Consider the following 11,670-nt stretch of genomic DNA (forward strand, 5'->3'; position numbering starts at 1 on the left):
GCGTGCTGGGAGAACCACTACTCTCTTCAAAGCTGTCAGTCAGACAGGGACATTTAAGGCTGTGGAGGTTCTCGCTGAGTTTTTGGTTGTCTGTGCCCTGCCCCCAGAGGTGGAGCCTACAGAGGCAGGCGGGCCTCCTTGAGCTGTGGTGGGCTCCACCCAGTTCGAGCTTCCTGGCTGCTTTGTTTACCTAAGCAAGCCTGGGCAATGGCGGGCGCCCCTCCCCCAGCCTCGTTGCCGCCTTGCAGCGTGATCTCAGACTGCTGTGCTAGCAATCAGCAAGACTCTGTGGGCATAGGACCCTCCGAGCCAGGTGCGGGACACAATCTCCTAGTGTGCCGTTTTCCAGGCCCGTTGGAAAAGCGCAGTATTAGGACGGGACTGACCCGATATTCCAGGTGCCGTCTGTTTTCCCTTTCTTTGACTAGGAAAGGGAACTCCCTGACCCCTTGCGCTTCCCGAGTGAGGCAATGCCTCGCCCTGCTTCGGCTCGCGCACAGTGCGCTTCACCGACTGTCCTGCACCCACTGTTAGGCACTCCCTAGTGAGATGAAACCGGTACCTCAAGCAGAAATGCAGAAATCACCCGTCTTCTGTGTCGCTGGGGCTGGGAGCTGGAGACCGGAGCTGTTCCTATTCGGCCATCTCGGCTCCACCCCGCTTTAGCAGATTTTTATGCCAAATCAGCTAGTGCAGGCCACAGCGGCCCGACGTAGTCGCCACATTCCGCCGGCGGGGAGGTCACGCAGGCGCCGAGTCGTCCACGCCGGAGCCCCCGTGTGAGCCCCAGCACGGCTCCCGGTCCAGGAATGACCCAGGAAGAGGCCCTCAGCAGCAAGGGCACAGAGCCGCGGCCGAGGCCCTCCCAATGGCGCATGGACTTCCGCAAGAGCCTGGGACTTCTTAATTGATATATTTAATCCACATTTGAATCTCATTTTTCATTTGGCAAGGGCATGTGCCTTTTTTCACCATCTGGATGAGCTTGTTTAAAAATTCATCTATGCGGCCAAGGAGGGCAGATCACCTGAGGTCAGGAGTTCAAGACCAGCCTGGCCAACATGGTGAAACCCCATCTCTACTAAAAATACACACACATGCACACGCACGCACACACACACACACACACACAAAATTAGCTGGGTGTAGTGGCGAGCACCTGTAATCCCAGCTACTTGGAGGCTGGGGCAGAAGAATCATTTGAACCCGGGAGGCAGAGGTTGCAGTGAGCCGAGATTGTGCCATTGCACTCCAGCCTGGGCAACAAGAGCGAAACTCTGTCCCAAAAAAAAAAAAAATTCATCTATGCATGTATACAGGTAAAATGGCCAAAGTGCTGCATTTGATTGGAAAATGGCTTCATTCTATAATATATTCTCTAATGATTTAGGATCAGAGGACTTTTCATTCTTCCAGACCTGGGCTGCTCTGTGGCCAATACAGTGTTTTCCAACCTGCTCCTTGTCCCAACCTGATTCTGAAATCTAGAAGGGCTTCTCTGGGCTGGGACCTTCCAATGTACACTGTTAGGGTGGACATGCCCAGCCTGCCTGGCCAGACCTCACCTTCCAGGGATCTGATGTAAGGGCCATGGGGACAGAAATGACTGCAGTAAGCTCAGGGAAGGACAGGAGGCTCCCTAACCAATACCAAATGAGGCTGAGGGGACAGGAGGCTTCAGTGCCAGCTAACCCTGAGTGTTGGGAACCTTTGCTGGGGAGAGAATGGCATCCACATTCTCTCATTAAAACCTTCTGGTGGGTCAAGTGTGGTGGCTCATGCCTGTAATCCCAACACTTTGGGAGGCCGAGGCAGGCGGATCACTTGAGGTTAGGAGTTCGAGACCAGCCTGGCCAACGTGGTGGAACCCTGTCCCTACTAAAACACAAAAATTAGCTGGGTGTGGTGGCCTGCGCCTGTAATCCCAGCTACTCAGGAGGCTGAGGCAGGAGGAGAATCACTTGAACCTAGGAGGCTGAGGCAGGAGGAGAATCACTTGAACCTGGGAGGCAGAGGTTGCAGTAAGCCGAGATTGTGCCACTGCACCTCAGCCTGGGCAACAGAGTGAGACTCTATCTCAAAAACAAACAAAGAAACAAAACCCTCTGGTGTTAGGGAGGGCTATGGTGACCCTGGCCAGGTGGTGGGTGGCCACGTGGGGGACTGTAATGGAGGGGATGGAGAGGTTAGAACTGACTCTGGGAAAAGCCTGCACTGCCCCCAGGAGACTCTTATTCTAGCTCCCCACAGTGCAGAGGAGCACCCTAGCTTTCTGCTCTGGGAAGCTGGTCCCTCCAGGATGGACACATACCACTGGCTTCTAGATCCAAGCAGGAGGGTTTTCCCTAGAGGCCTGGCTCACAAACCAGGCTACCCCGAGCCACTTGCAGTTAAGCCACCCTCACAAGCCAAATGGCAGCACTTCCAGGGATGCTGTGGTGCAGAGGCCACGGGTCCAGGCTCCCCCAGGGACCCTTCATGCTCCCTGGCACTGGTACTGTGGTCATGTGCCTCCCCTGCCATTGGCATCTGGCCCAGCTTGGTTGAGCTACAGGACTCCCATCTCCAGGAGCAAATATTTAGCTGGTACCTCAGGGGTTGAAAAAGGATGAAGAACTCTGGGCATTGGCACTCAAACCTCAGCTGCTGCCATAACCTAGACCTTAGGCCGGATTGCATGACTGGGCTTCTGCTTTATCCCAAGGAACCAGCCCCACCAGGCAGTAAGAGGGAAGAGAACTCATGTTTATTGAGTGCCCTATGTGCTGAGCACTGTGATAGCCCCTTTACCTTCATTTTCTCATTTAATCCTCCCAACCATGCCATGAGGTAGGCAAGGCTGAGGTCCAGAGAGGGGAAGTGACCTATTCGAGGTCACACAGCAAGATCTGCCAAGCTCTGTTTTACAGGATATAATTGTTGAAAACAACCAAAAATGCCAGATAAAATATGAAAAACACCTTGTTAAAAGCAATGAAGAACTGGCAAGAGAAAAAGGAATAAGGTCAGAATCTAAGGAAAGGTAAGAACCTAGACAAGCAGGAAGCCCTGAAGTCATTTTGGCTCTGTGGGTGTTTGCTGATATATATGTGAGAACCTCAGGTTTTTTTTTTTTTTTTTTTTTTGATATGGAGTCTTGCTCTGTTGCTCAGGCTGGAGTGCAGTGACATGGCACGATCGCAGTTCACTGCAACCTCCACCTCCCAGGTTCAAACAATTCTCATGCCTCAGCCTCCTGAGTAGCTGGGATTACAGGCACATGCCACCATGCCCGGCTAAGCTTTGTATTTTTAGTAGAGACAGGGTTTCACCATATTGCCCAGGCTGGTCTCGAACTCCTGGCCTCAAGTGATCCACCCACCTTGGCCTCCCAAAGTGCTAGGATTACAGGCGTGAGCCACTGCGTGCAGCCAAGAACCTGTTTTAATGATCTTGTGGGCCAGTGTGACAAATGTCAAAACTCAGGGCCTGTCCCCAGTGGGGAATCTATCAGGAGGCTCTCCTAGATTAAGCTGGTACCCTAACAGGTCTCCCTACCTTGGGAATGCAAGAGAAGAGGGGAGGAGATGTCACTGAGATGTAACCACAAGCTGGCCATCACTTAGATTGGCGGCCCAAGTTCACGTCATTTGGGTGATTCGTAAAACCTCTACTCATGAATTTAAAGTACCCCTGGGGCCGGGTGTGGTGGTTCATGCCTGTAATCCCAGCACTTTGGGAGGCCGAGGTGGGCAGATCATTTGAGGCCAGAAGTTCAAGACCAGCCTGGCCAACATGGTGAAACTCCGTCTTTACCAAAAATATAAAAATTAGTCAGGTGTGGTGGCATGTGTCTGTAATCCCAGCTACTCAGGAGGCTGAGGTAGAAGAATCGTTTGACCACAGGAGGCAGAGGGTGCAGTGAGCTGAGATTGTGCCACTGCACTGCAGCCTGGGCAACAGAGCAAGACCCTGTCTCAAAAAAACAAAACAAAATAAAACAAAATAAAAAAATAAAGTACCCCTGGACTGCTAATGCCCCTGGCACCTGGCAGAGGGACCCATCAATCCTCTCTGGAGAGAGGCATATTCATCCTAGGCCTCAACAAGTACCCACCAATACGTTTTCAAATATACTCAGTGGTATATAAGCCCCAAATAAGCCAGCTACACAAGGAAACACTGAGAATCAGCAGAAACAACAGGCAGCAGACATAGATCTACAACAACTTCAGATCATGGAATTATCCAGCATCAATTAGAAAACATACTTACCATGTGTAACAAAATAAAAGACAAGCTTGAAAATACCTGTAGGGAGTAGGAAACTATAAAGAGTGACCTAACAGATTTGAGAAAGAAGCAAATTTTCAGCAGACTTGAGAAAGGGGTCTATTTTTCAGAGGCGAAAAATATATCATAAATGAAATTTTAAAATGCAGTGGAAGACAGTTTGTGAGCTGGCAGATGGTTTAGAAAAAAGCAATGAGCCATCACGCCTGTAATCCCAGCACTTTGGGAGCACAAGGTAGGCAGACCACTTGAGGTCAGGAGTTTGAGACCAGCCTGGCCAACGTGGTGAAACTCCGTCTCCACTAAAAATACAAAAATTAGCTGGGTGTGGTGGTGGGCACCTGTAATCCCAGCTACTCAGGAGGCTGAGGCAGAAGAATGACTTGAACCTGGGAGGCAGAGGTTGCAGTGAGCTGAGATCGCACCACTGCATTCCAGCCTGGGAGACAGAGACTTTGTCTCAAAAAAAAAAAAAAAAAATTAGCCAGGCGTGGTGGTGTGGGCTTGTAATCCCAGCTACTAGGGAGGCTGAGGCATGCGAATCACTTGAACCTGGGAGGCAGAGGTTGCAGTGAACTGAGATCACGCCACTGCACTCCAGCCTGGGCAACAGAGCGAGACTCTGTCTCAAAAAGAAAAAAGCAATGGAAAACAGCACAGAGAGACCAAAAGACAAAGTATATGGAAGGAAAGTTAAGAGACATGAAAGAGATCAGCCTATGATTAGTGGGAGTTTTAGGAGGAAAGGAGAGGGAGAATGGAGAGAGGCAATATGTGAAGAGATACTGGCTGAGAATTTTTCCAGAATTGATAAGACACACCATTCATAGATGTTAAGAATCCTAAGGAATTCCTAGCAGGATTTTTAAAAAAGAAGAAAAGAAAGAAATACATATTTAAATGCGTATCATAAATTGCAGAATACACACACATCACTCACATATGAAAGAGAGAGAGAGAAAACCAGAGGGAAAATGTCAGTATACCTTAGACTAACAGCTGATTTGTCAACCTCCACATAGAAAGGTAGGGAGGGATGACCTGACACCCTAGAATTCTTTATCCAGTGAAAATATCTTCCACAAATGAGCACCAAAAAACACATTGTCAGAAAAACAAAAACTGAGAATGTATAATTAGGGAACTCTTATTAAACGATATTCTAAAGGATGTACATTAGGTGGAAGGAAAGTGATCCCAGATGGAAGATCTAGGATGCAAGAAGGTAGGAGGAGCTATGAAACTGGTAAATACATGGATAGAGCTAGGCAAACATGGACTATATAATAATCATTCTAAGGTTTTCCGAAGTTACAACAAAACAAGAGAGAATGAAAGTACACACAGTCAAGACGGGGGGAAACAGTTAAAATGCTTTAAGGTCTTGCATTACTGAAGAGGAAGGTAAAGTGATTGACTAACTTTAGACTTTGATAAGTATGCATGTGGTAATTTCCAGGGCAGCTACTAAAAAGAAAAAGAAAAAGAAACACCATGTATAACTTTCAATTTGTAGAGGAGAAAAAAGACAATAATAAAAAAAATTAGTGCAAAAGAAAAATAAACAAGAAAAAGAGAAAAAATGGCACAAAATAGGATAGTGGATTCAGGATCACATAGTGTGTGTGTGACAGAGCTGGGCCTTGTTCCCTGTTCCATGGAGCTTTGGAAAGTTGTCCCCTACCCCTAGAGTACCCCAACTGTCTCCTACCTCTAGAGTACCCCAACTATCTCCTGACACAGCTCCCAGCACTACTTGTCTACTGTACCTGTCTGAGCACCACCAGGCTTCAGAACCACCCATTCCTCTGCTCCCCTCACAATGCTGGGATCTCTGGGGCCAGAGACTCAGACTACGGCAGGGGCTTATCCTGGGGAATGAGCTAATGGCTATGTGTGGCCCTCTTAAGTGTCTGTACTTCTGTCACAGTCACCTGGGTTTTGCCTAACTCTGTCTTGAAGTTTGATACCTGTTAGTACTGTTGACCCACATCCCTTTTCCTCTTTACCCCAGTTCTGCTGGTGCCTCGGTTCTGAACTTTTAAGCTCTCACCTGGGCCTTTGCAACAGCCTCACACCTGGGCTTCCTGACGCCACCTGACTCTTCTGATCCACACTTTACGGCTGCTGAGGCATTACTGCTCTTTGGCTCAGAAATGACCCATCCTATGAGAAGGCCAACAGAGTCTGAACAGACAACATTAACAATGATCATCTGTTGGGCACTTACTATATTCAGGCACCTACTGTGCACATCACAGGCAATATCTTCACTTATGCCTTACAGCTACCCTTTGAGTTGGTTTTACTGATGAGGAAACTGAGGCTTTGAGAGAGGAACCAACTTGCCCAAGATTGCCCATCTATGAAGCAGCAAAGCTAGATCTACGTGTCTGATTCAGAGAGGTCATGCCCATAAAGCATTAAGCTGGCTTTCAAGGATGTTGATAAATTGGTCCCAAGCCAATATCTTAGCCTCATCATCCCTATATTCACCTATATTAGGCAACACAGGCCATTTGTTGTCCCCTGACTATGCCCTGGTTGATCCCCACTCCCTACCTTTGCTCACACACATTCCTCCTCCTAAAATTTCCTTCTCTCATCTCTACCCTTCCAGAAGTCTTGTCCTAAATGTCTCCTCCCCAGGGAAGATCTCCTTCCTTTAATGATTGTCAGAGCCTTGCATCACACTCAAGCGTGTTCATGTGTCACCTTCTCTAGTGGGCAGCAAGTTAACTGGGAGCTGAGACCAAGCCTGGTTCATTCTCAGCTCCTCAGAAGTGCCCCATACTGTGCATGGCATGCATGTTTTCTGAATTCTTTCAATCCGGTTCACGCAGACAGGTAGAAGCTGCACACAAACAGATCCTTTCCTGAGCAGCACAGCTTGGAGGATGTGGCATGTTTTACGGAGCTTGGCACGTGGGGCATTTGTGCATGTGCTGTGTAATCAACCCAGCCACATACCCTTTCTGTGTATGGTGCAATGGAGACATTCTCATGGGCAGAGGTGCTCCCGGGAGGTGTAAGCTCTGAGCTCAGGACCTCTTTTCGGTGGACGCTCTTGTTTCTCTTACCTTCAGAAATGAATGCCAGCTTTATTAACCCCAAGCTTCCATCACTGACAGGGGCATGCATCTCACTGCCAGTGTCCCTCCCAGAACTTATAGGAAAACTGCAAACTGCAGCTTGCAAACCTCCCACCTTCTCCTGCCAAAACTTGGACCTGGGCAAATCACACTGAAACAATCCATACTGGCTGGGCGCAGTGGCTCACACCGGTAATCCCGGCACTTTGGGAGGTCAAGGCGGGTGGATTGTCTGAGCTCAGGAGTTCGAGATCAGCCTGGGCAACATGGCAAAATCCCATCTGTACTAAAAATACAAAAAATTAGCCAGGCGTGGTAGTGCTCACCGGTAATCCCAGCTACTTGGGAGACTGCGGCATGAGAATCACTTGAACCCAGGAGGTGGAGGTTGCAGTAAGCCAAGATCACATCACTGCACTCCAGCCTGGACGACAGAGCAAGACTCTGTCTCAAAAACAACAACAACAATCCATATAGATTTGGGCGGTGTGGAGGATGCCAGATGCAGAGGAGATATGATGGAATGAGGAAGAATCAGACCTGTCTGTGCCCAGGAGGAGTTTACAATTTAAGTGGGAAGATAAGACACATGGGAAAGCTATGCAGAGGGAAATGAGACGATGCTTAATTACCAGTTTCAGGCCACAAGTGAAGAGGTTTTGCAAGACCGAGCCTTGGAGACAGGCTTAGCACATGGAAGGGTGGCCAAGCCTGAGGGGTGACAGGGCAGGAAACAGGCCTGCCCACCTCACAGAAACTGGGATCCAAGCTGGGTCTTGGTCCCCTGAGAGGAAGGGCATTCATGCATGCAGAGCTGAGGGCTAGGAGAAGGGTATGCACCTGGTGAAGGGTGTGGGTGTCCACCCTGGCTAGGTGGACAGAGGCCCGAATGGAAAGGCTGGGAAAAGGGTTGGAGATTGGCCAGGTTAAGCAACTTGGGTCCTGAAGGGGTCAGCAAGGCATTGTGGAGGGCCTGCTGCAGGCAGAACTGAAGGAAGGTACATCCAGGCAGCCTTTACTTCCTCTCCTCCACAGCCTTGGTGCTGTGAACTGACACCCAAACCCTCCAGGAGCACTTCCTTTCTAGACCCAACAAAGGGCAGAAGAAAAAAATAAAGCCTGGATCCATTTGAAAAGGGGCCAACCAGCACCTCCCAAACCCAGTTCTTTGACTTGCACCCAAGACTTAAATACACCCTTTGAAACTCCTCATCCATTGAAGTTCCTTTCCTTTGAAACCATAAAAGAATGTGGGGCTGCATTTTGCCTTGGTGGTAGGAAAATTCCACATGCAACTTGCAGCATTTACAGGGTGGAGACTTCTGACCTGGGAGCAGGAGGTCTGAGCCCAGGCCTTTCCACAACAGTGACAGCCAGGGGCCTGGCAGTGCAGCCCAGAGGTCGAGACATGTTCTGGAGTCAGGTCCTCTGTGATAAGCCAGTTGAGTGACCTTAAGCAGGCCACTGGATCTTGTGAAACCCCAGTTTTCTCACTCCTAAAATGAAGATAACATCTGCCCTCACTCTGGAAGGCTGCATACCTTTCGTGCACAGGGTTCTCTGCACGTGCCAACAAGGGTATCAGGCCAATTGACATCTGATTAGTTTTCTCTCCCTGTGGGAACTTCCATATCCTTTGGCTGTTACTGCTGCAGATGAATATATGGGATGGCAAACTGTCACCAGAAATAAACAGCCATCAAGCGTAGAATGGCCTCAAAGGTATTCCATCTAGTCTTTGCCTCTGTGACCAATACCAAATGAGGCTCCATGACATCCAGAGCAGGGTGAGAGGGGTCTCTGTCTCCACCAAGTGCTTGAGTGTACAGCACGAGGTCAGAGGCTGAATGTATTATAGGAGACATCAGAGACTAGAATAGATGGCAACTTCATGAAGAGGTGGAGACAGAGGTGTAGTGGGGAGAGGGCAGAATACTAACTCAGAGCACCAGGAATCTTAAAAGAAAATGGCTGAACCTAGACCCCTACCTCACACCATAGACAACAATTAACTCAAAATGAAACATGGACCTAAATGTAAGAACTAAAACTATAAAACAACCAGAAGTGAACATAGGAGAAATTCTTTGTGACCTTGAATTTGGCCAAGATTTCCTAACTATTACACAAAAAGCACAAGCTGTAAAGATAATCAATACAATCTTCATCAAGATTTAAAACTTTTGTGGGCTGGGTACAGTGGCTCATGCCTGTAATCCCAGCATTTTGGGTGCCTGAGTGGGCAGATCACTTGAGGTCAGGAGTTCAAGACCAACCTGGCCAACATGGTGAAACCCTATCTCTAATAAAAATACAAAAATTAGCTGGGTGTGGTGGCAGGCATGTGTAATCTCAGCTACTCGGGAAACTGAGGCACAAGAATTAAGTGAACTCTGGAGCTGAGATCATGCCACTGCACTCCAGCCTGGGCAACAGAGTAAGACTCCATCTCAAAAAAAATAAAAATATCTTCCCGCCATCTTGGATCCTGTGGAGGCCTGCTGGGAACAGGACTTCTAAAAGAAAATATGTCTGGAAGGCTGTGGTCCAGGGCCATTTTTGCTGTGTATAAGCGGGGTCTCCAGAACCAAAGGGAGCACACAGCTCTTCTTAAAATTGAAGGTGATTATGCCCCAGATGAAACAGAATTCTATTTGGGCAAGAGATGCACTTATGTATACAAAGCAAAGAACAACACAGTGACTCCTGGTGGCAAACAAAACAAAACCGGAGTAATCTGGGGAAAGGTAACTCAGGCCCATGGAAACAGTGGCATGTTTCATGCCAAGTTCCAAAGGAATCTTCCTGCTAAGGCAGGAAGCCTGTTATGGGGACACAGAATCCAAGTGATGCTGTACCCCTCAAGGATTTAAACTAATGAAAAGCCAATAAATATACACGGATTTGTGCTCTTGTAAAAAATAAATAAAAATAAAAAAGATTTAAAATTTTTGTGCTTCAAAATCTACTGCTACAAAAATGAAGAAGTATGGGCCAAGTGCAGTAGCTCACACCTGTAGTCCCAGCACTTTGGGAGGCTGAGGTGGGTGGATCACTTGAGGTCAGGAGTTCACAGCCAGCCTGGCCAACATGGTGAAACTCCGTCTCTACCAAAAATACAAAAATTAGCCAGGTGTGGTGGTGGGCACCTGTAATCCCAGCTACTTGGGAGGCTGAGGCACGAGAATCGCTTGAACCCAGAGGCAGAGGTTGCAGTGAGCTGAGATGGCACCACTGCACTCCAGCCTGGGTGACAGAGCAAAACTGTCTCAAAATACGCAAAACAAAACCAATAAAAAGGGTAAAAAATTTGAAGAGACACTTCACCAAACAAGATGTTTGGATGGCAAGTAAGCATATGAAAAGATGCTCAACATCATTAGTCATTAGAGAAGTACAAATTAAAATTACAATGAGATACTACTACACACCCACTAGAATGGCTAAAATTAAAAAGACTGGCCATACCTAGTGTTGACAAGGATATAGAGGAGCTGCAACTCTCATAAACAGCTGGTGTGGACAGAAAATGGTTCAACCACTTTGGAAAACAGTTGAAAGTTTCTTTAAAAGTTGAACATACGGCCGGGTGCAGTGGCTCACGCCTGTAATCCCAGCACTTTGGGAAGCCGAAGCGGGTGGATCACGAGGTCAGGAGATAGAGACCATCCTGGCTAACACGGTGAAACCCCGTCTCTACTAAAAATACAAAAATTAGCCAGGCGTGGTGGCAGGCGCCTGTAATCCCAGCTACTCGGAAGGCTGAGGCAGGAGAATGACGTGAACCCGGGAGGTGGAGCTTGCAGTGAGCTGAGATGGTGCCACTGCATTCCAGCCTGGGCCACAGAGCAAAACTCCGTCTCAAAAAAATAAGTTGAACATACGCCAGTCATTCGATTTCTGGGTACTTTGCCAAGAGAAATAAAAGCATATATTCACACAAACACTTGTACGTGAATAGTCATAGCAACTTTATTTGTAATAGCCCCCAAACTAGAAAGAACTCAAAGTCCATTGACAAATGAATGGATAAACAAATTGTAGTACATTCATATACTGGAATACTACTCAGCAATAGAAAGGAACAAACTGTTTATACAATGACATGGATGAACCTTAAAACAATGGCATTGAGTGAAAGAAGACAGACCCAAAAAAGTGCACGTACTGTATGGTTCTACATGCGTACGATTCTAGAATATGTGAACTAATCCATAGTGACTGACCACAGGTCAGTGGTTGACTGGGAGTGGGGCAGGAGGGCAGCAAGGGGGGATTTCCATGGGTACAAGGAAATGAGTGATGG

The 11,670-nt window shown here is 47.9% G+C and overlaps 1 protein-coding gene across 1 annotated transcript; it reads left to right on the forward strand.

Annotated features, from left to right (window-relative positions):
* The first annotated feature begins 9,873 nt into the window (after nt 1–9,873).
* LOC129457529 (large ribosomal subunit protein eL33-like) lies at nt 9,874–10,303 on the forward strand. Its single transcript, XM_055232774.2, has one exon. The coding sequence runs from the start codon at nt 9,893–9,895 to the stop codon at nt 10,235–10,237; it is 345 nt and encodes a 114-aa protein (XP_055088749.1). The 5' UTR covers nt 9,874–9,892; the 3' UTR covers nt 10,238–10,303.
* Nucleotides 10,304–11,670: the final 1,367 nt, after the last annotated feature.

The sequence above is a fragment of the Symphalangus syndactylus genome, chromosome 11, assembly GCF_028878055.3.
Source record: "Symphalangus syndactylus isolate Jambi chromosome 11, NHGRI_mSymSyn1-v2.1_pri, whole genome shotgun sequence".
NCBI lineage: Eukaryota > Metazoa > Chordata > Mammalia > Primates > Hylobatidae > Symphalangus > Symphalangus syndactylus.